At 38.4% G+C, this 26299-nt stretch overlaps 2 protein-coding genes across 7 annotated transcripts in view; one reads left to right on the top strand and one right to left on the bottom strand.

Annotated features, from left to right (window-relative positions):
- The window catches only part of DHX57 (DExH-box helicase 57), a 58328-nt gene that overhangs the window by 26344 nt on the left and 5685 nt on the right, over positions 1–26299 (top strand). For all 6 annotated transcript variants that reach the window (XM_038561309.1, XM_038561306.1, XM_038561308.1 and 3 more), the window contains 13 exons: positions 2547–2680; positions 4357–4411; positions 6058–6263; positions 9261–9377; positions 12356–12452; positions 13273–13446; positions 14070–14270; positions 15496–15772; positions 18398–18493; positions 18577–18660; positions 21449–21583; positions 22468–22542; positions 24593–24727. In XM_038561309.1, coding sequence (XP_038417237.1) covers positions 2547–2680; positions 4357–4411; positions 6058–6263; positions 9261–9377; positions 12356–12452; positions 13273–13446; positions 14070–14270; positions 15496–15772; positions 18398–18493; positions 18577–18660; positions 21449–21583; positions 22468–22542; positions 24593–24727 — 1786 coding nt within the window. The remainder of the gene's footprint in view (positions 1–2546; positions 2681–4356; positions 4412–6057; positions 6264–9260; positions 9378–12355; positions 12453–13272; positions 13447–14069; positions 14271–15495; positions 15773–18397; positions 18494–18576; positions 18661–21448; positions 21584–22467; positions 22543–24592; positions 24728–26299) is intronic.
- Positions 18285–26299, bottom strand: part of LOC100685565 (tetratricopeptide repeat protein 39B-like) — a 53292-nt gene continuing 45277 nt past the window's right edge. The window contains exons 4-5 of the transcript XR_005372330.1: positions 21342–21730; positions 18285–18884 (exon numbers count right to left, since the gene is read on the bottom strand). The gene's annotated coding sequence lies outside the window, so the exon portion shown is untranslated. The remainder of the gene's footprint in view (positions 18885–21341; positions 21731–26299) is intronic.

Here is a 26299-nt window from a genome sequence, read left to right as displayed (position 1 = left end):
GAAAACACTGGGAATCTTTAAGGGGCAAATAATCTTTTTGTAGAGACTCCAGAAAACAGGAGGGAAAAAACAAATGGTAAGTCATTTCATTTTGCAGGTAAATGTTCAAGTGAACATTTGAAAGAAGAAAATTTTTTCATTAAATAAGTTGGAGGAGGAAATCAAATATAACATTCAACCAGATTAATAATATTTAAATGATTGTATTATAAAAATACATTTAAAACTTTAGGGGAAATTATATCCAGTGTAACTTTAAGTATAAAGAATGGCTTTGGATTTCATAATATTTATATTTCCACATACCCAGAGAAACTGAAGCATAGTTCTGGATCTGGTTTCTAGGGGTAATCATGTTCTCAAAAGTAAAAGATTTCATAAAACTTAATGTGGAATATCAACAGTTAAAAATTCAAAATATTTTAACATCTGAATAAAGATAAGTTACTGTAGAAGGGAGATCCAGACATACCAATCTATGGGAAAGCAGTATACAGATTAAAAGAAAAAGAAAAAGCAAGGGAATACTTGCTAGCTCAGATAGAAAAGGAGAAAAAATGAGAGTAAAATCTAGGTAAAAATATAGACAAAATTGAAGGTTGAATATACAAAAGTTACAGTTGTGTTAGTTTAAAATTTTAAATGAATTTCCTGGTCATAGAGTTAACCAAGTTTGATTTTTCTAAATATTTAGAAAGTATCAAAGAAATGTCAAGAATAGTTTCTGTACCCTATATAATAGTTTCCTGTTACAGTTTTGGTCTGTTTTCTTCTGGGGATGTATTAGGAGTTAGGGGAGAGATGTGGTAGAGAGAGATAATGTGTCTCTACAAACACTATTGGAGTTTTCTATACTCCTTTTGATGTAATAGTTAACATAATAGCATGAGCTATCTTTGAAGTTAATAATTGCATAAGGAGATTTTAAAGCATGGATATACTATAAATTATTTAAGCATTTCCTATTGACACATTATTTCCTTTTCCCTAAAAAAGAAAAAAAATCATTAATGCAATTACATTAGCTCATGAAATTAAAGAAAACTAAATAGTACAATAATATACTGTCATTGAAAAAGCAATACAGGGGGCACCTGCTGGCTCAGTTAATAGAACATGAGACTCTTGGTCTTGAGGTTGAGAGTTTGAGCTCCACATTGGGCTGGGGCCTACTATACATATTTTTTTAATTTTTCTTTTTCTTCAGGCAGTACAGATAAAATGGAAGTCCTCACCAGTCTCTCCCCAGAGATAACTATGGGCATCAGACTGATGATATGTCCTTCTATACATTGACATGTATGTTTACTTTGTTAGGATTGGGTACTTTTATTTTCTGGCCTTTTTTGTCTTACACAAATGATAGGCTCAATTAGTAAGTCAAAGAATATTTATTGGGCACTTACTATTCTCCAGACATTGTTCTAGATTACTTTTAGTAGTGAACAAAGTAGACCAAAATCCTTGTCCTAATAAAGCTTATATTCTAATGGATGAGCTCAACAATAAGAAAGATAAATAAGTAGAATATGTTAACTGCTAAGAAAGGGTAACTGCTAAGGGTGATATGAAATGCAGAGAAGGGGAGCATTTGAATTTTTAAACAGAGTAGCCAGAGAAGAGAAGGCCTGGCTGAAAATGTATCTTTGAGTAAAGACTTGAAGGAAGTAAAAAAAAAAAAAAAAAAAAAAAAAAAAGACTTGAAGGAAGTGAGGGAGCTACCTGTGAATGTCCAGGAGAAGCCTATTCCAGGCAGATTAATAACATGTGCAAAGTACCTGAGGTACTCCTTAAGGACAGCAAGGAGTACAGTGTGGGTAGAGTGAGTGAATAAGGGAAGAGCAACAGGAGATGAGCGGTGGTGATGCAGATCATGTCATGTAGGACCTAACTTGTTAGTGAGGACTTTAATAAGTCATCAGAGGATTGTGAGAAGAGTGGCACAGTAAGATTTACATTGAATAGAATTGTTGGTCTGTTCTATTGAGAATAGAGTACAAAGGGGATGCTGAGGCAAGGATATTGCTTTTCTATGGCGCATATTATTCTACAACTTGGGTTTTTTTCACTATGTCTTAGAGATGTTTTCATATCAGTATCAAAGCTCTACCTTATTCCTTTTATCTGCCTCATGTTATTCCACAGAATGGGTGATTTTACTGTAGTTAATGACTTCTTGGTTGATGGATATTTAAGTAGTTTCCATTGTTATACTATTATAAACAATGCAATCATGAAAATCCTTGTATATTCTTCATTATGTACATGTAGATATCAAGAAGTAGAATTATCAAAGGCAATGATAGATCCTATTGGTATTTTGATTGGTACTACACGGATTTTAGTTTATTGCAGGGGGTATCTTTATAATTTTAAGTTCACATCTAGGATCATGACACATCTTTCTGTGAGATTTGTAGTTTTTTTCACATAGATCTTACACATTCCATGCTTAAAATTCACCAAAATTCATTTTTGAATGAATTTAATTCATTTTTATGTATTGAATTTGTTTGATCTTTAGGTGTTTCTTTTATTTCCTTTAGTGACTTCTTGCTACTAGTTTTGAAGGACATTGTGTTGCAGAGACCAAATCTTCAAGTTATTCTAATGAGCGCAACTTTAAATGCTGAACTCTTTTCAGAATATTTCAGTTCCTGCCCAGTTATTACTATACCAGGTGATTAAAATGCATCCTTAAATATGCACTGTTCTAATAAGCAAGTATAATTATTTTTGAAGTTCATTTGAGATATAAAATAACAGGTATTAATACTTATTTTCTAGAAGAGTGATTCACTTATAACAAAATTATGACCAAATAACAAAATTAACAAAGAAGTAACATATCCATTTGCTAAGAGATTTCAGTTTTATATGTGCTTTTTATTTATTTATTTTTTTAAAGATTTTATTTATTTATTCATGAGAGACAGAGAGAGAGAGAGAGGCAGAGACACAGGCAGAGGGAGAAGCAGGCTCCATGCAAGGAGCCCGACGCAGGACTCCATCCTGGGCCCCCAGCATCACACTCCGAGCTGCAGGCGGCACTAAACCGCTGTGCCGTCGGGGCTGCCTTATATGTGCTTTTTTAAAAAGTCTAGGCTAATAGGATTTCTAGGATTCCATTGTGTTTAACATCAAAATGTAAGCTAATAATGGTAAAATGTCACAAAGAGGGAAGTTGTATCTGTATAGCATGTTGATTCATTGCTAGAATCTGCTAACTTTCTGGATGTTGGCCTACTCTGAGAGAAAGTAAAATTGAATAGTCTGTGTCTTTTGGTGTTTCAGTCTCATTGTGGGATTGATTTATCACTATGGGCTTTGCTTTATCCTTTTGCAGTTGATTGCCAAAGGAAGAATTTGGGGATAACTTTTTTTTAAGATTTTTAAAATTTATTTATTCATGTAAGACACAGAAAGAGACAGGTAGAGACATAGGCAGAGGGAGAAGCAGGCTCCCTGCAAGGAGCTCGATGCGGGACTCGATCCCAGATCCCGGGATCATGCCCTGAACTGAAGGCAGATGCTCAACTGCTGAGTCACCCAGGCGTCCCATTTTTTTTTTTTTTAAAGATTTTATTTATTTATTCATGATAGTCACAGAGAGAGAGAGAGAGAGAGAGAGAGGCAGAGAGACACAGGCAGAGGGAGAAGCAGGCTCCATGCACCGGGAGCCCGACGTGGGATTCGATCCCGGGTCTCCAGGATCGCGCCCTGGGCCAAAGGCAGGCGCCAAACCGCTGCGCCACCCAGGGATCCCCCCATTTTTTTTTTTTTTTAAGATTTTATTTATTTGTTCAGAGAGGCAGAGACATAGGCAGATAGAGAAGCAGACTACAAAAAAAAAAAAAAAAGAAGAAGCAGCAGGCTACATGCAGCCTGATGTGGGACCCAATCCCAGGACTCCAAGATCATGCCCTGGGCCGAAGGCAGGCACTCAACTGCTGAGCCACCCAGGTGTCCCAAATTTGGGGATAATTTTGAGGATAATGATATTATTTCTTCTAGTTGTTGGTTAGAGGGAGGAAAGGGGGAGGGTGGGAAAAGTGTAACTGGTTTTAAAAAAAGAGGTTAAAAAAAAGTCTTATTACCAAATGAGCATCTCTTCACCTATGCACTCCTGGAGTTTTTTATGAGCTGGAATCTATCCTTTCTAATTAGTTTTATCATCAAAAGCTTTCTTTCTTTCTTTTTTGATATTTTTAAGACCACAGAACAAACAGCCCCTTATTGTGCCAAGCTTTGTTTTAAGAGAATTTTACACATACAAGTTATTTTTACATATACAAACTATTTATTTCAAGATAGTTGAAACTGAGGCTTTTCTCGTTTATTTTTTTGTTCTTCTAGGTCGTACATTTCCTGTTGATCAATTTTTTCTGGAAGATGCAATTGCTGTGACAAGGTAAGGAAGACATTAACGAAGGTTTGGTGAAAGACTTTGAACACAATTATTATTTTACTTCACTGGGCCAGCATTTTAATAGATATGTTAGTTTTTCTTCTAATTCTCTGTTTGAGTATTTTATTTTCCCTTTTCAGCAAATATTATACAATATTTGCAATTCACAGACAATATTGTATATTGTTAGTACTGACTGGAACCCTAATGTAAACTATAGGCTTTGGGTGATCATGATGTACCTTGTAGGTTCATCAGTTATAACAATTACACCACTCTGGTGGGGGATATTGATAATGAGGGAGACTATGCATATGTGGGGAACAGGGAGTATTGAGAAATCTCTCTAACTTCTGCTCGATATTGCTGTGATCCTAAAACTGCTCTGAAGAACAGAATCTATTTAAAAAATGATGAAGGACAAAATACATGGACAATTTAATAAGAAAAAAAAAAAAACCAATTCTGCAGATAGACTGCCAGTATTTAAATCCCTATACTTAGTAGGGGCACCTAGCTGGCTTACTTGGAGGAACATGCAACTCTTGATCTTAGGGTTGTGAGTTCAAGCATGTTGGGTGTAGAGATTATGTAAAATAAATAAATGATTTTTAAAAATCCTTCTACTTACTAACTGTAACATTGATAAGTAGTTTAATCTCTCTGTGACTCAGTTTCATCATAGGTAGAGTGATCATATTACTAATAGCTGCTTCACAGGGTTGTTATGAGGATTTATTTATTAATTCTTGGAGGTAATAGCTGCCAGTGTCTAGAACTGTGCTTGGTGCATAGCAAATGCTTTATAAATGTTAGCTATTATCATTCTACAAGTCTCAGGGAGCTTGCAGTATAGTGTTAAGATGTCTGTAATTTCAGTACTGGATAGAGAAGGTCATTTCCATTGGATACAAATATATTTCTCTCCTTTGAAAGCCCTGATTTCTCTTCCCATTCTTTGACCTTGAAGATTCCCCATGGTTTTATCCTTGCACTACTTCTTCTCACTGTTAAACTTTTTCATACCTCTGTTAGACTCATGTGATTTCAAATGTTACCTCTGTGCCAAGAATTCCCAGATCATTATCCTTGTTCCTGACCTCTGAGCTCCTTGATATTTGGCACCTGAATTCAATTCAGAATTTTTCTCCTCCCTGCTCCTTCCCTTTCTAATAAGCCCCACTCCTAATTCTCTATTGATTTAATCATGCAGTATTCTCAAGCTAAAAACCCAGAAACAGTGGCTCTCAAACTTTGGTGTGCAATAAGCATACACAGGGAGCTTATTAAAATTGTTATTCTCTGGGCCCCATCCCATTTCTATTGAATGTGAATCTCTGGGGAAATTAATCTTTCAACTAGTTTACCTGTCTTTATTCTCTCACTTTCTTTTTTTTTTTTTTTATTCTCTCACTTTCAAACTCAGACTCACTGCCTCCAGAATTATCTTGAAACAGAACCAAAAGCATTCCAGTGTGTTCCCTATCAGAAATAGGGCACAGCTAGCAGACTGGTGGAAGAGTAGCACATGAATTGGGCAGAAACAGAGTAGCATTCTGGTGAATGAGCATATAAATAGGTGAAAATTTTCATTTCTCACCATCAGACTCAGGTACACACAGAACCATTCCTTTGTCTTCCTTCCTCAGGTATGTGTTACAAGACGGAAGCCCATATATGCGCTCCATGAAGCAGATGACAAAGGAGAAGCTAAAAGCAAGGCGCAGCAGAACCGCATTTGAAGAAGTAGAAGAAGACCTGAGGCTCTCTCTTCACCTCCAGCACCAGGACTCTGTCAAAGATGCAGTGCCAGATCAACAGTTAGATTTTAAGCAGCTCCTGGCCCGCTATAAAGGTAATGCGTTCCCTGGGGGAATATTACAGTTATGCTGAAAGGCAACCAGTTCCCCCCCACCCCCAGGTGATCCAGAGGAAGAAAAACGTAGCTCTTGTTTCATATATATTGTCATAATTCATCAGAACAACTTTAAACTTAGAAAAGTAGCAATTCCAACACGTTTTAGGTATAATTGTTACTACAGTTACCAGTAGGCTTTTTTTGTGATTATAGAAGATGTATTATAGGAAAATGGGATAGTGAAATATAAATATATTCTTGAGTATTTTATGACTTCTTATTTTGATACGATTGTAAATTCAAAATTAAAGTGGGCAGGACTATACAATGAACTCTCCTATATCCTTTACCCCCAGTTCACCAATTATTAATATTTTGTTTCATTTGCTTTATCATTTGCTCTGTGTGCATGTATATATTTCTTTCATGAACCTTTTGAATAAGTTGCAGATATGATGTCCCTTAATTCCTAATATTTTAATTATATTTCTTTTCTTTTTTTTTTTTAAGATTTTATTTATTTATTAATGAGAGACACAGAGAGAGAGAGAGGCAGAGACACAGGCAGAGGGAGAATCAGGCTCCAGGCAGGGAGCCCGACATGGGACTCAATCCCTGGTCTCCAGGATCAGGACCTGGACTGAAGGTGGCACTAAACCGCTGAGCCACCCGGGCTGCCCCTTTAATTATATTTCTTAAAAGCATAAGCACAGGATATAATCAAAATGAAGATATTTAACTGATATAATACTATTATTTAATCCATATCCAATATTCTAACTTTGCCAATTATCTAAAAAAATATTCTTTACTTCTATTTTTTTCTGGTTCAGAATCCAGTCCACAATTACATATTGCATTCATTGTTATGTGTTTTTCGTTTCTTTTAATCTGAAAAAAACTCCCCAGCCTGTATTTTTCTTTTAAGAGTTTGGGCCAGGGCAGCCCAGGTGGCTCAGCAGTTTAGCGCTGTCTTCAGCCCAGTGTGTGGTCCTGGAGACCCGGGATCAAGTTCCATGTCAGCCTCCCTGCATGGAGCCTGCTTCTCTCTCTGCCTATGTCTTGGCCACTCCCTCTGTGTCTCTCATGAATACATAAATAAAATCTTAAAAAAAGAAAGAAAAGAAAACCACAGAAACAGTGTTGATCCTTCTTTCCTCTCTGTACCTCAGTTTCCCTAACCATAAAATGGTGTTGTTTAGGGAATTAAATGAGATAATACAAATTCCCAACACAAGGCCCAGCTAGTCAGTGCACATTTGTAATTCTAATCCGAATATGTCTGAGTCAAAAAGTTTGTGTTCTTTCAATACGTCATACCAGCTGATAATTCCCATTTGTTTATTCTATTAAATTCTGTTACAGGAAAACCCCCTTGATTTCTCCTTTGAAATTTCAGAATTTTCTTTAACAATTATGACTGGATGGGATGACTAGGTGGCTCAGTGGGTTAAGCATCCAGCTTTTGATTTCAGCTCAGGTAATGATCTCAGGGTTGTGAGCTAGAGGTTCACAAAGGGCTCCATGGTCAGCGTGGAGTCTGCTTGAGATTCTCCCTCTGCCCCTCCTCCCATTCACGCTCTCTCTCTCTCTCTAAAATAAATAAATAAAATCTTTTAAAAGTAAATAAATAAAAATTATGACTGGATTAAGCCAGACCTTTCTAATTTCAAGTACACAGTTTACCAAGTTCAAAAAGCACTTCTGAGAACTCCTTTCTGAAGGAAGAGGATGGAAGATTTGGGGTCAAGAAACCTGGCTCTGCGTGATAGTGGGCTGACCGCTTAGCTTCTCCCTTTCCGTATAACAAAAGACCAGGTCTAGTTGATGTCAAGGCTCCCTGACTTTTCAGAAAATTACATGTTTCTGAGCTCAATTTTTAAAACTTTTCTAGTTAAATAATCATAATCAGTCCTTTTAAGTATATGATTGTTTAGCAAAAACTGTCAAACTAAAATTTTTTAAAAATTATTTTCACTTCTCTTTTTTTCTGTTAGCTAATTCTTTCTCCTTTTTGTAAAGTTTGCTTTTTGGAATCTTGACATATAAAAATTATTCCTTCTCTGCCTTCCACACCTAGACACATCCATATTTATGTAGCTTGTATCTTCCTTTCTTTCATGTTTGACCAGTATCAGATTCATACTGCCAGAACAACATTGTTTAGAAACTGCTTTTGCCACTCTTCAAACTTTTCAGCATAATATAGGAAGCTTCCCTTCCTTAATATCACCTGCAACTATTTTGTTCCAGTTAGACTATATTTAGGGTGATAGGCTATTAAGAAGACCCAAAAAGAAAGGCCAGTGGTCTTTGGAGAGTTAGTCTCCCCAGGAATAAGCTATTTATTTTTAAAAGAGCTCAGGCTTAAAGTACAACCCAAAGAACTCTGTCTTTCACTAGTCCTAGATAAATTAGGAGGAGACTGGAGACCCTTACCTAAAAGTCTATGACTAGATTTCAGGGGTTCATGGTGAAGCCATTAAAATCATATGTATTTTTCAGGGAAGATCCAGAACTTTTGCCATTTTCTCAAAGGAACTTAAAGGTGAAGAGTCACTGTCGTGAGGATGTTGGTGAAAGCTGTGGTCTTTGTCCTTTTATTCCTTGAATCACTGTTACCTGGACTTCTATCTGATCTGACTCATGACTTGATGAATCTGGAAAGGGTTTCTAAACTGTATTTGACTTGAATTTTGTTTCTAAGATTTAAATTGTCAATAAATGAGTGATAGATAAAAGAGAGGAAGGAAGAAAGGAAAAAGTCGCCAATCTGGTCCTTTTCAGCAGGGTCAGGTGCCTATTCTTTAAGTCATTGTTCAAGCAAAAAGTGCTCCTAGTAAGAACGTATTTTCTGAGAGACTGAAAGAAAACAATTCATTTCGGTGAGTAAATGTGAACATCTGTGTTATTAAATGAAGAGATTCACCTAGTTCACAGGCATCATTGCTTTAACAAGGATAATTATCCTTCTGATTTTTACCTTTCTTTCAGGAGTTAGCAAATCAGTCATCAAAACAATGTCCATCATGGATTTTGAAAAGGTTAATCTCGAATTAATAGAGGCCTTGTTAGAGTGGATTGTAGATGGAAAGCACTCCTACCCTCCAGGTAACCACTTGTTGTCTTCATTTGTGTGTAACATGGCAAAAAAGAAGGCAGCTCGCTTACTGAGACAGTGGGTACTGTGGGGCCGACCTCCCTTCCTGGATCCCTTGCTCCCACCCTCACTTTTTCACACCTAGTTGTGTGTAAAATTGCTTATGAGGCTTTTCAGGAGGAAATTTTACCTTTTACTTTTTGAGGTTCACCGACTCCTTTTTGCTTGCCATTCTCTTGTTCCCACTGAGCAAAAAGATATTAACAATACAAAGTCCAAAAGGAGGAAAGCTAAAAAGAAGATCTGGGTACTCCATATATTAAACCCTCAGTCCCAGGCTAAATGAGAATCTGGTAATGAGTGTTGAATCCCATGAAGACTCTGCATATGGAGGTCACAGGGCAGGGGGTTAAGAGAACAGGCTTTGGAGTCTGATAAACTTCCAGCTCTGCTATTTGGGAACTGTGTAGCCTTGGATAAAGTCTTTATCCTTGCTCTGCCTCAGTTTCCTTGTTTGTGAAATGAAGACAGTCATAATTCCTCTGACATTCAGCTATTTTTAAGATTAAGAGAAACCATATGTAGGGGGTACCTGGCTGGCTCAGTCAGCAGAGCATGTGATTCTTGATCTCTGGGTTGTGAGTTCAAGCCCCATGTTGGGCATAGAGATTGCTTAATAATAAAATCTTTAAAAAAAAAAAAAAGAAAAAGAAAAAAAGAGACCATATGTAAAGCACTTAGCACAGTACCAGACATATAGTTAATGCCCAGTAAATACCATCTCTAATGGTAACATTATAATCATAACATACATCGTCATTATTGCTATGATCACTGTTGCTACTACTACTAGTATGACCCAGAGCAATCACTACTTTCCCCTTACTCACTGACTTCCTATCCCAGTGGCCTTCTTAACCTCATTTGCAGCCCCTTATCTCCCAAGTCTCCTCATAACTGAATCCTTCCCATCATTCAGGTTTCTGTCAGATATCTTCTCTTCAGAGAAGTCTTCTCTGACCACCTTGTTTTCCCACCGCCCTCTACTCCTTAAGCTATTATGATATCCAAAAATGATCTTCATTTTCATTCTAGCACTTCATTATATCCAGAATTATAGGTCTGCTTGCTGACAGTTTCCTTCAATAGAATGTAAACTCCTTAAGAATAAGGATTTATCATACACCACTGTGTTATTCAGACTCTGGGATTACATCTGGAATATTTAGGTACAGAGTAAAAATTGGTCATGTGCATGAATAGATGCAGCCATTGTTGGGTGACCATAAGTTGATCAAACAGTTACGTCATGTGCTCACTGTACACAGTGCTTTAGAAAGTGGGAATGGCTGCCCTCCTCTGCTTAGACTTTAATAATAAATTTAATAATTTAGTAATTATTATGGTAATTATTACCACATGAAAGGATTGAAGTGCCTTATTTGTTACCATCATGAGCCACATGAAAGGATTAAAGTGCCTTATTTGTTATCTTTTGGCAAATAGTTGGTGTTGGCTAATGCGTTATCACTGGGCTGAATGTCTTGTTCATCCCAAAGGAAAAGATGATTGTTGAAAAACATCAGGCATAGCAGACAAAAAGAACTGTTAGAAAGTTACCTGAATTCACAGCAGAGTAACTGTAGTGAGGGGACTCTGGGGACTCTGATATGTTTGTGGATGTTAATGATAACCCTGATACAGGGACGCCTGGCTGGTTCAGTTGGCAGAGCATGTGACTTTTGACATTGGGGTTGTGAGTTCAAGCTCCATATTGGATGTAGAGCTTACTTTATTAAAAAAAGTTATCTCAAATACAGGTCACCAAGCTGTGAGGGCAGAACAGATCAGGAGGCACAGAGAAATATAGACCAAAAAAATTTCCCCATCCATATAGATTATTTTACCACTCTTTTTAAGTTCATTTATTTATGGAGTGTCTCGGTGGCACAGTCAGTTAAGCAACTGACTTGGTTTTGGCTCAGGTTGTGATGCAAGGGTTGTGACATACAGTTCCACATCAGGCTCTGTGCTCAGCACGGAGTCTGCTTGAAATTCTCTCTCCCTCTCCCTCTGTCCCTCCTGTTCATTCTCTCTTTCTCTGTCTCAAATAAATTCATAATGTCTTTTAAAAAAAATCCCCACTAAGTAAATAAGGAAACTAAATTATTACAAAAATGGAACTCTGAAGGGTGCAAAAGGTATCTTTGAGGATTGGTTTCAACACTTTATAGTATAAAAGCATTAGTTTCCCTGTTTACTTAGTGGGGAGAATAATGGTGATAAAGAATAGGTCCTGAGTTCCTTGTGGGCAGATCTTTGGTTTATATGCCGTTGTAGGGATCCCTGGGTGGCGCAGCGGTTTGGCGCCTGCCTTTGGCCCAGGGCGCGATCCTGGAGAGCCGGGATCGAATCCCACATTGGGCTCCCGGTGCATGGAGCCTGCTTCTCCCTCTGCCTGTGTCTCTGCCTCTTTCTCTCTCTCTGTGTGACTATCATAATAAAATAAAATAAAATAAAATATTTATATGCCGTTGTATCTAGCACAGGGCTGACATAGGCACCCAATAAATATTTGTGGGATTAAAGGAGGGGCATCAATCTCCTCTCTGAATAAAGCACAAAAGAAGGTGACTCTTGTTGAGTGCCCCCTCTTGGCACTGAAATATTCCACAATTATTCAGTGCACTGAAGTAATATGTTTAAAGAGTTTTGCTAATGATTGTTGTATAACTTAAGGTATTATATTTTTCTACACTTAAGTTTTTCCTCTTGTAGAAAGATAATTATGCCCCATTCATTTTGGAGCTAAGTCAGAAAATGTATGAAAAATACTGTTATCCATTAAATCCTTGGGGACTTTACAACAGAAACTGACAGTGAAAAAAATCTCAGTTTATTACATTTTTAAAATTTAAAATAGCTCTGTAGTCCATATTAGTTTCTCTTTTTTTTGCATCTATCACATTGATTCTTTTTATGTACCCAGGTGCTATACTCGTATTTTTACCGGGACTAGCAGAAATCAAAATGCTATATGAACAGCTACAATCTAATTCTCTTTTCAACAACAGACGCAGTCATCGGTAAGTTAATTGCTTTCCCTATCCTTAATTGTCTGTTGCAGTTATATGCAAAGATGAATAACCAGAACAGTCTCTGACAGCCATCACCCTCTTTAGACCCTGGTGTCACTCCTCAAGAATACGTTTGGTTATGCCAGCTGGAAGCAGACAAACCTATTTGTTCCAGGGAATCAGTCATTCCCATTCCATTAAATAAAAATATTTCTCTTTACTTAGCGTAGTGACTCAGCAAAATTGCATATAATTTCAGTTGCCATGTACAGGGGATGGGAGAAGCCAGTGTAAGTAACAACAAAGAAATGCTGCCATTTGAGAAAGTTATTTGTAACAGTTTCTTTTCCAGTAGCAAGACATGTGTTTTCATATCAAACTTTCAATCTAAGTTTTCATATTAAATACTGAAGAAATGAACACTCCCTAGAAATACAAGAATTAAGTTTCTTAGCATACATGACTGTCTCTGCCTCTTGTTCTCTGGATTTAAAGATAGAGGAAAAATAATTCTCTACTGGTTAATGTGCTCTAGGCTTGTTCATTTATAGAATATCAACTATCTAGTCCTCTTGATTATTTACTACTAAGTTACACTCCAGTTTTTCCCCAGTCAGTGCAAGATTTTTAATTCATAGAACTGAGTAAATGTTTTGTAAGGCTCAGAAGGAACCTTCCCATTTGGAAGAGCTGGACCCTGAGGGCAGGTTATAGAGAAGCTGCTGATGCTTGGAGTCCTGTTGTTAATTTTAGTAGAAATTCACCCATCATTAATCCAATTTCAGCCTTTTGTGCTAGAACACTAAATGTGCTTTTTATTTCCTTTCAGATGTGTGGTTCACCCACTTCATTCATCTTTATCCAGTGAAGAGCAGCAGGCTGTGTTTGTAAAACCCCCTGTGGGTGTTACTAAGATTATAATTTCCACCAACATTGCTGAGACATCCATAACCATCGACGATGTTGTCTATGTCATCGATTCTGGGAAAATGAAAGAAAAGAGGTATTCTCTTTTGGCAATGTAAGAGAAGGGCTAAAGATGGCTTACTTAGAGTGACGTGTTAATTATTAATGCTACTGAGCTGCATGGATTGCCATTTGAAAAAATGTTTTATGAAAACTATGTGAGTATATATGAGTGATTCTATACCAGGACCATAGTCTTAAAGTCAAATAGAGATGCAAAGTTTAAGGTTTTTATCTTGAAAGTAATTATTTTTCCTTTCTTTCATATGCTTTACATGTGCTTGAATGAAAAAGAGGGGATATAGGTGGTGATGGATGTGTTAATTAGTTTGATTATGGTAACCATTTCATGGTGTACACATATATCAAAACATCACATTGTATAGCTTAAATATATACGATTTTTACTTGTCAAAATAAATACAAAAAAAAAAATAAAAATAAAGGTTGCATAAAGGAACTGTATGTAGTCCACCAACATTTGACACCACATAAATCAGCACTGTGTGCTCCTACCAGGGACTAAACTATCCCAGAACACAGAGGACACTGGGTTCTTCTGTGGAAGCAGGGTAGTTCTTCTATTCTCTCCATGCAAAGTAGGGTCTTAGCCATGTTTTTAAAAAATAACTCCTTTTTACATTTTCTTTTTCTCTGTAGATATGATGCCAGCAAAGGGATGGAGAGCCTAGAGGATACTTTTGTCTCTCAAGCCAATGCTCTGCAAAGAAAAGGTCGAGCAGGCCGTGTTGCCTCTGGGGTCTGCTTCCACTTATTCACCAGTCATCACTTCAATCACCAGCTTTTAAAGCAGCAGCTACCAGAAATACAAAGAGTGCCATTAGAACAGCTGTGTCTGAGGTACATCTTGATCTTTGTGTTCTGGCTTCTGGAAGGTCTTCATGTTTCTCACCCTAAGTTCTGTGTTTTCTTTTTCTTAGTAGAAGACATTTTGCTAAGAGTGAACATGGATGAACTCATTCATTTGCAAAGAAAGAGCTCTTCAGTGTTGCCTTTACCATTCGTTTTCATGGTCTGCACAGGAAGATCTCTTACATTGCAAAAAATGGCCCTAAAATAGAACTTAAGAGTACATTTGTAACTCAGGAAAGTAATCTGACTTCTCAAGAAATTTCTGCTAGGAGCAACACCAATATTAAATCATCAAAGGTAGAAAATCTACAGCCTCATTATCAGAGCCAGCTAAACAGAAACAACTTGAAAAACACCATTATTTATCTGACAAACAAGAACAAATATCATAAAATAGGGTTTAATGAACGAATGATGGAACTCAGTGTTATTGAAGCCAGGGAACCTTTGGTTCAGCCTTTCTGAAAATGCAGGTGGTGTGATGTTAGAACTCACACTATCCATGCCCTATGACCCATTCACTACTTGGAGGGAGTATGCTCATAAAATAATAGCCCAAAGCAAAAAAAGTTCCTTGTACAAAGATGTTATAGCTCTCTTTTTATCCAGTGGGTATGTTTTGAAAGCCTTCCATTTGCCAGGGTTGAGCTAAGCACTAGAGATACATAGGATACAAGACCTAGGCCCTGCTTTTAAGTGTCCACAGTCAGGTCTTGAGAAGTTGGGCGAGCAGATGCCTTGATCTAAGGTAGTAACAGTGCAAATGAGAGGAACTAGGGGATTTAAGAAAGCTTTGGAAGTTGAATGATCCATGAGGGAAGATGAGAGAGGGGAAAATGTAATTACATAGCACATATGGTTTAAAAACACCTCAGGGACACCTGAGTGGCTCAGTCAGTCAGTTGGGCGTCCAACTCTTGATTTCAGCTCAGAGTCAAGATCTTGGGGTGAGGAGATCAAACCCTCCATCGGGCTCTGCACTCAGCTCAGAGTCTGCTTAGGATTCACTCTCTCCTTCTCTCTCTGCCCGCCTCCCCCCACCAAAAAAAAGAAAAAGAAAAAAAGATGTATTTAAACTAGGATTGTCTGGCTTATGAAAGCATATATGTCTGGGAAATTATCAACTATTTTCTTTCAAGAAAGAAGCTTACTCCTCTGTGTCATCTCTCCAGAAATAAAATGGCCAAATTATTATTTTGTTTTCTTTTTGTAGAATTAAAATTTTAGAGATGTTTAGCACTCACAATCTCCAGTCTGTGTTTTCTCGGCTCATTGAGCCGCCGCACACTGACTCTCTCCGCGCCTCAAAAATACGATTACGAGACTTAGGAGCATTAACTCCAGATGAAAAGCTGACCCCCCTAGGGTATCACTTGGCCTCTCTGCCCGTGGATGTGAGAATCGGCAAACTGATGCTGTTTGGGTCTATCTTCCGCTGTCTGGATCCTGCCCTCACCATTGCTGCCAGTTTGGCTTTTAAGTCTCCTTTTGTAAGTAAACAACATTCATCTAAACTGGAGTCCATAGGTCTCTAAGGGGACCATGGGGGCTTCAGGGTTATGTGAGACCTCCGCCCCCACATTTTCTTGTGAGGATGATATATGGGAATTCTTAGGTCACAATGTCTATAACTTTTGTCTGATCCTCAAATTCATACCTCAAATAAAGATTAAGAACTAAAGATCCATCTTATCAAAATAACCTAAATGTGCTTTTTATTGTATCTGCTACATCCTTGCTCATTAAAGAAAAATCAGAAAATGAAGGCAAGCAAAAAGTGGACCACTGTTTTTAAACAGTTTTATTGAAATATAATTTGCCCACTTAAATTGTACATTGAGTAATTTTTAGTTTATGTGGTCCTCGCCATTGTCAAGTCTAAAACATTTTTATTACCTCATAAAGAAACCCCTTAGCAGGGGTGCCTGGGTGACTCAGTTGGTTAAGCATCTGCCTTCGACTCAGATCCTGATCCCAGGATCTTGGGATCAAGCCCCACATCGGGCTCCCTGCTCAGCGGGGAATCTGCTTCTTCCTCTCCCTCTGCTGCTCTCCCTGCTTGTGCGCGCGCTTTCTCTCTCTCTCTCTGTCAAATAAATAAAATCTTTTTAAAAAAAGAAACCCCTTAGCAGTCACACCCCTTCCGCCCTCTAATCCCTCATCCACCACAGCCCTAGATAACCACCAATTTGCTCTGTCTTCATAGATTTACCTCTTCCATACATTACATATTAATGAAATAATATAACATATGGTCTTTGGTGACGGCTTCTTCACTTAGCATAATGCTTTTAAGGTGCATCTGTGTTATAGCATAATCGGTACTTCATTCCTTTGCCAAATAATATTCCTTTGTATGGACGTTCCTACCACATTTTGTTTATCCATTCAGCACTGGATGGACATTGGGATTGTTCCCATCTTTGCCTACGAATGTTCATGTACAAATTTTTATGTAGATGTAGGTTTTCATTTATCTTAAGTATATACCTAGGAATAAAATTATTGGATCAAATGTTAACTCTCTATTTAACTTTCTGAGGAATTTCCAGGTTTTTTTTCAGAGTAGCCTCACATTACATTCTACCAGGATTTTATTAGGATTGCAATTTCTCCCTATCTTCACCAACACTTGTTATTATCTGATTTTTTTATTATAATCATCTTAGGGGTTGTGAATTTGTAGTTTCGATTTGTGTTTCCCTAATGGCTAATGATAATAAACATCTTTTCATTTGCTTATTTGCCATTTGTGTATCTTCTTTCAAGAAATTCAGATCCTTTGCCCATTTTTAAAATTGGGTTATTCATCCTTTTAATATTGATTTGTAAGAGTTGTTTATTCTGGTCCCTTATGAGAAATAAGATCTGCAAATATTTTTTCCTATTCTGTGGGTTACCTTTTTCACTTTCTTGATATTTCCTTTGAAACACAAAAGTTTTTAATTTTGATGAAGTCCAGTTTATCCCCTTTTTTGTTCTTCGACCTTCCATTGTCGTAGTTTAGAATCCTAAAAAATAAATAAATAAATAAAATAAAAAGAATCCATTACCAAAATGGCTGAAGGGGAGTGGAAGATACAGGCTTCCAGTTATAGAATGAATAAGTCATGGGAATAAAAGGCAAGCAGAAGGAGTATAGTTAACCATATTGTAATAGTGTTGTCCATTGACAGATGATAGCTACACTTGTGGAGAGCATTGGCATAATGTATAAATTATTGACTTGTCAAATCACTGTGTTGTATACCTGAAACTAATGTAACGTGTGTCAACTACACTAAAAAAGAAAAAAAAAAAAATCCCGGGGTGCCTGGGAGGCTCTCTGGGTTGTCTGCCTTCAGCTCAGGTCATGATCCCTGGGTTCTGGAATTCAGACCCTCATGGGAATCCCTGCTCAGCTGGGAGTCTACTTCTCCCTCTCCTTCTGCCTGCCACTGCCCCTGCTAACATGTGTGTACATGCGCACATGCTCCTTCCCTCTCTCTCTAAGTAAGTAAATAAAATCCTCAATAAAAAAAAAGAAAAAAAATCCATTGCCAGATCCAGTTATGAAGATTTATCCCATTTATCCCTATGTGGTTTTCTAAGTTTTATAGCTTTATTTTTATTTGGTGGGGCAGAGGGAGAGGGAGAATCTTAAGCAGACTTTCAGGCTCAGCACAGAGCCCAAGATGGGGATTGATCTCACAACCCAGAGATCATGACATGAGCTGAAATCAAAAGTCAGACACTTAACCGACTGAGCCACCCAGGTGCCCCAGAAGAGTTTTATAGTTTTAGCTCTTACATTATGGTCTTTGGTGTATTTGAGTTAATTTTTGCAAATTGGCATGAGTAAGAGTCCACTTCATTCTTCTGCATATAACGATTCATTTGTCCCAGTACCATTTGTTGAAAAGACTATTCTTTCACCATTGAATGGTCTTGGCATTATTATCAAAAATCATGGGGCACCTGGCTGGCTCAGTTGGTGGAGCATGCAACTCTTGATCTCGGGGTTGTTAAGTTCGAGCCCCACACTGGGTATAGAGATTACTTAAAATCTTGAAGAAAAAAGAAAGAAACCTCAGGTTAAATGAATGTGCCCTTCAAACCTGGTTTTCCTCATTTAGGTGTCTCCCTGGGATAAAAAAGAGGAAGCTAACCAGAAAAAGCTAGAATTTGCATTTGCAAACAGTGACTATCTGGCCCTTCTACGAGCATATAAGGTAAGTATATAATAACTGAGATGTATTACTAGAATTGGCACTAACGACAGAGTAAGTTCACTTTTATTTTCTTCAAAATGTAGGGGTGGCAGCTAAGTATGAAAGAAGGAATGCGTGCAAGTTACAATTACTGCAGACAAAACTTCTTGTCTGGAAGAGTTCTTCAGGTGAGTTGTGCCCATGGCAGTTTGTTTTCATTCATTTTCTGTTGTAGCCACACAGAAGAGGGTGTTGCAACTTTGTCTCGCTTGTCCTGCCTTGACATTAAAAATGTCATTTCTGGAATATGGTTGGCTTTACCAGCTCTGTAAAACAGACTCCTGTTTTATATCCTCCGAGGCCTTCTGTGCTGAACCTTTCAACTGATCCATTTTTCCTCTTTTCAGTGAATCTGTGTTTGTGTGAAGGATCAGAGAATACAGACACTGTGAAAATTACAGCTTACTGGAAGTCCGTTTTTTAGTAATTATACCAGACATTCTTAACCTGGATCCATAAACCCCGAATTTGTATGCAAAATCATATGTTTAAACATATGTGCTTTATTTTGGAGACAGGGACCATGGCTCTCATCATATTCTCAGAGCAGTCTATCACCATCCCCAAACTCCTTACCTTCTCCACAAAACCAGAGAACGAGTACTGAACCAGATTTTGTTAATTTTTCTTATGTCCACTTCTGTGTGAGTGAGAGGGCTCTGTGCTCTCTTATGACAGTGTTTTAGGCACCTTTCCAAAGTGGTATGGAAGCCAGAATAGTGGTGGTACACATCTTTTTAAAGCATTGTTTTGCTCAAAGATTTTGAGCCTGGGGAAGGGAAAGGACTTTATTTTCCTATTAAAAGATGTCCCAGGGCAGCCCGGGTGGCTCAGCGGTTTAGCACTGCCTTCGGCCCAGGTTGTGATCCTGGAGAGCCCAGGATCGAGTCCCATGTCAGGTTCCCTGCATGGAGCCTGCTTCTCCCTCTGCCTGTGTCTCTGCCTCTCTTGCACGTGCGCGGTCTGTGTCTCTCATGAGTAAATAAATAAAATCTTAAAAAAAAAAAAAAAAAAAGATGTCTCGGGGCACCTGGGTGGCTCAGTCAGTTAAGATCTGCCTTTGGCTTGGGTCATGATCTCAGGTTCCTGGGATTGAGCCCCATGTGGGTCTCTCTGCTCAGCAGAGAGTCTGTGTCTCCTTCTCCTCTTCACTCGTATTCTCTCTCGTTATCTCTGTCATTTCTCTCAAATAAATAAATGCTTGAAATTTGTTTTAAAAATAAAAGATGTCTTGGAGTAGAACACAAAATTAATGTCCTTAGTGCTTCCCACTACCTGACATTTATCTATCTATCCATCCATCCATCCATCCATCCATCCATGTATCCCAGAAGCCCCTTCAGAGCATAGACCTTACTGTTGTGTTCAACACTGCATCAAGGAACAGTGCTTAGCACACAGTTGATACTCAGTAAAGACTCATTGAAGAAATGCACAAGTGAATGAATTTGGTTATTTAAAATGAAATAAAAGACTTCAAAAGCATCTCACTATTTGCCTTCATTCTCTTATGCCTTGGGGTGTACTACAATGAAGCATCATTTGTTCTAAGTATATCAAAAGCAATAATTTTCAATCCTGGCTGCATATTAGATTCACCTGAGGAGGCTTAACAGTATAATAAGGAAAAATGCCTAGGTTCCATCCCAGGCCAGTTACATCTAGATCTCTGTGGGTGGATTCATTGTTATCATTGGGTGCACCAAGGGATTCTAGTATGCAGCCAAGGTTGAGAACCACTGGTCTGGAGGGTATGTTATCTGTAAGGGGCAGTAGTAGATATGCCCTCAGGACATTAATATTTAAGTGTAAAATGATATTTCTTTCAAATTACATTTCTTATGAAATGTATTCGTTTTCTTCATGATGTATGTACATTTTGCTGTGATCTAGAAGGTCCATCCAAGTTCCCTCTTCTCACTAAAGATATTAAGATTTATTAAAATATCAATGAGAACTTTGTCATGATAGAGAAATCCTAGCTATATTTTGCCATGTCATCCACGTGTACCTGAGACATTCCGAGAAAATAGTTGAGCTGTCATCAAGACAGAGTAGTGTTGCTTGGCTCTCAGTTCCCCTGACTGTCCTTACCTCCTTCCATGTTGTCTGATACACAGCCTATATTTGACCAGTGGCAGAAGAAAAATAGGTCTGTTCTTTTCTTTCTCACACTTGTGCTCGGCTACACAAAGGGGTGTCTGCATCTAAACCACTCAGTAATATCCTTATTCCTAGGAAAAGATGTGAGCCCAAGGATCATTAGGTCATAGAAAGTAAGTTCAGAGCTGGGGATTCCACATCCATTGAGAGAGAACACTACCAACCCAGGCTCCAGGAAGGGGCCAAGAGGATCTGCTCAGAAATGCAAGTGAGGTGATGTTGCAGTGCCTTGAGCTGGAGACCCAAAATAAACTGTTCTGCTGTCCTAAGAACTGCCAGGAAAGTCAGACCTACCCCAAATCCAATGTGTTTTTGAAAATGTGATTTTGGGGGCAGCCCGGGTGGCTCAGCAGTTTAGCGCCACCTTCGGCCCAGGGTGTGATCCTGGAGACCCAGGATCGAGTCCCATGTCGGGGTCTCCCTCTGCCTGTGTCTCTGCCTCTCTCTCTGTGTGTGTCTCTCATGAATAAATAAATAAAATCTTTAAAAAAAAAAAAAAAGAAAGAAAAAATGTGATTTTTGAGTTAAATGATCCTTGGGTTTTCTGAAATTGGTGAATTTCTGGGTAGCTCTTTCACTCTGTCTGCCAATTCATCTAAGTAAAAATTGCCCTTCTGGAAATGACCAGACAAGATAATCTTCATACCTGTGTGATGACCTGTGTGAGCCTCACTATTATCCACTGAAGTAAACACTGCACGCATCTTCAATTTGCTGATGCCCGGGCTTAAAGATTTTTTCTGTTTCTTTCAGGAGATGGCCAGCCTCAAACGACAATTCACTGAACTGTTATCAGATATAGGCTTTGTAAAGGAAGGACTCAGAGCAAGGGAAATCGAGAAGAGGGCCCAAGGAGGAGATGGTATCTTGGACGCCACAGGAGAAGAGGTAAAGAATGCGTAGTTAGTTCTTTTATTTCTCTTCAATTGGTGCATGAACCATATATGAACTCCCTTAATTCTTCACCTAAGCCCTCTGAATAGTGGGCTTAGTGGCATTCTTGATTTTCTTTCCACAAAGTGTCAGGTAACACTCCTAAAAACAGAAGGGTTTTTCTGTTAATTGCTACATTTTTTTTTTAATTTCATACCAGTTTGTTCATTCGTTCGTTCTTTCTTTGAAAGAGAGAGAAAGAGAGTAAGCATAAGCAGGAGAGGCAGAGGGAGAGGGATAGAGGAACTCAAGCAAACTCCTTGCTGAGCACAGAGCCTGATGCAGGGCTTGATCTCACAACCCTGAAATGATGACCTGAGCTGAAACCAAGCTACTTAACCAACTGCACCCTCCCGGCATCCCCGCACTGGTTCTTGATAAGCCTATAAGAGGATGAAATAGATGTTTCAAGAATGTCTTCTTAAATCACACCAGCCTTTTTCCAACCAAGGATAGTTCTTCTATATGACCGTGGGAAGAACGCTTCTTCAAGATGAACCTGATGTCACTCTGTTCTCAGTGCATTTAGTACTTTCTGCAGATGATGAACATCTCATGAACCAGAATCTCTGTCTACTGATCCTTAGAAACACTGGCTTTGTAATTGCTTTGCAGAGACCCAGAGTTACTGGGGCTTCTTGGAGTGGGTCCTGTGTGCATATGGTCCAGTAGACTTATTTTTTACTTAGAAGGAAAGAATTTCTCTAGCAAAAACATAGAAATTAGGTATTTTAGTTTTGTTTTAAGAAAGAAATCATATGTAATCTAATGATAAATTCTAGGGTACAGACAGAAGTAGCCACATTACTTATAAGATCAATGCTTGCTTTCTCTCATAGGCAAACTCAAATGCTGAGAATCCCAAGCTGATATCAGCAATGCTGTGTGCTGCTCTTTATCCAAATGTGGTGCAGGTAACAAAACATTTTTTCCTGGGTCCTACCACTTCTTGTTTGATTTGTAGCCAGGGGACATAAGTTAAGACATACAAATTAATTGTCTTAAAGAGATGCATGCAAATAAACACAGAGCCTTTTAAACTTTGTACACATTTCCAATCCTTCAATTCCCCAAATCTGTTCGATACATCATTCAAGAATACATTTATTGTATAAAATGAAGTGCCTTTTTAATCCTTCTGACAGATTACGACATTCCAGAAATTTAAATGTACATAAATGTGACCCTGTCAGTAGTTTGTGCATAACTAGCCTTCTATGTTAGATAGAAGCTTGATTCTACCACAGTTTCCCTTATGGCCTCTGCTCTGGACTACAGTTAGATAAGAACAAAATCAAACAAGCTAGGGCTCTGCCGTGGGACCACCTGTGGCCAACCTTCTGGAAAATCCTATCTGTACATTGCTGTTGTACCTGAGTTTTAATTTCCCAGCCCTTGTCAAACTTAGAAAGACTGAATTTGTCAGAGTACAAACTTGTTTCTCGTTTATCATTTTGTTAAATGCTCAGTTGACATCTGATGAATTTCTGGCACATTTTCTGTTCGGTACTTGAATACTTTTCAAACCGTTTGAAATTTATTTTAAAAAATCATTTGGAGCAAAAGCATGGAGACAAAGTAACCCCAAAGGATTGGGGAGAATAAATAAAAAAATTTTAAGGCAATGAAAATACTCTGCATGATACCATTGTAATGGATACATGTCATTATACATTTGCCCAAACCCATAGAATATACACCACCAAGAGTGAACCTAAAGGTAAACTATGGGCTTTGGGTGATTATGATGTACCACAAGTTTTTAAAAATTGTAATACTACTGCTATCAGAAGCCCCCCACAATGAACATTCTTACTGTTAGTGGGAGTGTAAATTGATATACCCTTTCTAAATTTCATTGCTGAGGACTTATTAAGAACTAATTGCATGTATGCATAAAGCTACAGCTAGAAGAATGTTCATTCTAGCTCTGTTTGTAATTGCAAACAATCAAAAGTACCAATAATAGGGAATTTATTAAATGATTATAGATCCTTACAACTAGATACCATATAGCCATTTAGAATTATGTTTTAAGAAAATATTTAACATGGAAAAATGTTCTCAAAATATTAAGTTTAAAAAGATTATAGAAAATGATCCTATGTTAATTTCAATACCTGTGTACTTTTATTTATGTTTATAGTTTTCTTTGTTTCTGTATAAAAACAAATCTAACACCAAAAATGAAAATATTTATCAGATACAATTAAGTTATCTCTTAATCATGTGATTATAAGATATCTTTATTTTCTTATTTTTTCCTAATATATTATTTTCTATAGTAAACATGTATTATTTTTGCAAAACATACATATATATAATTCATATATATGTATATGTGCATATAAATTTTTTTAAAGATTTTTAGTTTATTTATTCATGAGAGAGAGAGAGAGAGAGAGAGAGAGGCAGAGACATAGGAAGAGGGAGAAGCATGGAGCCCCATGTGGGACTCGATCCCGGGACTCTAGGATCTTGCCCTGGGCCGAAGGCAGGCGCTCAACCGCTGAGCCACCCAGGTACGTCCCTAAAATTTTTCTTTTTAAATGAGATAATGTGTTTATTCATTTTTTCCCCCTCATTTGGAAAGAAAGGCATTTGGAAAAGTAGGATTACTTACAAAAGTAGCAGATTCGTCCTCCACTGCTGCCAGCTAGATGCAGCTGAGAATCGGTTTCAGACCTCGAGTTAGCAACATCCATCTACCCCCATATGGCTGGTGTGCCGTAGAGTCTCCCAGGGCTACTGCACCTACATCCACACTTCTTGGTGGTCAGAAAAAAGAAATAAAAGGGGGAAAGTATGCTTATACTACCTTCAAAAGGAAGCAGGGAAGAAACAGCCAAAGCATTCAGACAAGACTGGTTTCGTGCCAAGGGATGCTTCTGGTCATAGAAATAAATAAATACATGCATACATACATAAATTTATTATTATATTTTTTTCCAAAAACCTGTTTAGGTGAAAAGCCCAGAAGGGAAATTTCAGAAGACCAGTACTGGAGCAGTCAGAATGCAACCAAAATCAGATGAGTTGAAGTTTGTCACCAAGAATGATGGATATGTGCACATTCACCCTTCCTCAGTGAACTACCAGGTAGGAATGGTGGGAGACACCTCTATTTACATACGGCAGGTCTTGTGGGGAGCAGCATAGTCCCTTCAAGTGAGCCATACCTCCTTCTATCCTTCGCCATCCCCAGCAGCACCACTGTCTTGGGGGGAGGTTGAATAAGTATGAACAGACTAGAAATTGGGCAGTTTGGGGAAAGACTATTTCCATTTCAAGAAAATTCTACTGGATACCAAAAAAAATGTTCAAACCTGCTTTCAGATGTTTCTTTGCAGTGGGGATTTAAGAAGTCAGGATGTAAAAAAAAAAAGAAGGATGTAATGAGATCACTAAATCTGTGCCTTAAAAGGGAATGACCTGTGCTTACTGATGGCACTTCCTCGTTGCTTTCTCCCGAGGCCAGGCCTGCTGCTGAGGCTTTTCCCAGCGCTCCATTGAACTCACCACCAGCTATGCATCACCTCCTTGGTGTCCTACCCAGTGAACACCCCCTGGTCCTCATCAGACTTGACTCTTGTGTAGTATCTGACACCGCTAACCTCCTGTCCTCTTGAAACTCTCTTTCATGTGGTTTTGCTCCTGAAATGCCACTTTCTTCCCTTTCTCTGATCATCCCCTGACACCTCTTTTAGGAGTTTCTCTTCCTTTGCTCTGAAATAGCGGTTCTGTCCTGAGTTCTCATTTCTCACTGTAGTGCACTTATTCTTCCTGAACCATCAGAGCATAGCTCTGTGATTCTCACTGCCGCCTGTGTGCTGTCACTGAGCCCCTGCTCCTCTCTCTCTGGGCCTGGGCTTTTTCTGAATCTCCTGCCAGAAATCATCAGCCAGATAATGAAGATTCAAATTCCTTATTTTCCACTTCATTCTTTTCTTCTTGTATTCCGTCTTGGTGAACAGCACCACCCAAACTAGAACCCTGCGTTCATAGAGACCCTGCCACTTTTCTCTTTACCCCAGTCCTTGTGGACACCAGGTCCCAGCAGTTCCGCCTTCTGACACTCTCAGATGTGCTTGTTCCTCTTCTTCCCACTGTCCCTTCCTCAGTTCAAACCCCAACATCTGTCTCTTCTCTAAAGTGCTATAATGATCTGACTTCTGGTCCTTTCTCTCCAGCCTTTTACAGTACTGCTGCCAGAATTAACTTTACAAAACATACATTGGGTCACGTCATCCCCTTGCTTGAAACTCTTCATATATGGAGTCTCCTGCAAACTCTCCCATGACTTTTCAGGCCAGGCCCCTCTTTTACCATGTCTCCCACTGCTCCTCCCTTGATCATTCTGTGTGCCATGACATGTAACATGCTTTCTTGGAACCTGGAATACATTCTCATTCCCAGCAGGCTCCTCTAATTTGAGCTTCCATTTGAACAACTCTCCCTCAAAGTTGCTTTGTTTCTTGGTCCACCATCAGGTGTGCATTTTATCCACAGTTGTGCTTACCATGTTATTTCATGGTTTGTGGTACATCATCTTCATGGAAGGATGAAATTTCTAAAGACAGGAATTGTATGGTTTTCATTTTTATGTTCTTGACATGTAGCAGGGCACCTCCCTAAAAGCAGACACTCAATAAAACTTTGAGGGGAGATGGA

This window comes from Canis lupus, chromosome 17, assembly GCF_011100685.1.
Source record: "Canis lupus familiaris isolate Mischka breed German Shepherd chromosome 17, alternate assembly UU_Cfam_GSD_1.0, whole genome shotgun sequence".
In the NCBI taxonomy this organism is placed as follows: Eukaryota; Metazoa; Chordata; class Mammalia; order Carnivora; family Canidae; genus Canis; species Canis lupus.
The sequence above is the reverse complement of the archived record's forward strand: the minus strand, read 5'-3'. Positions and strand labels throughout refer to the sequence as shown.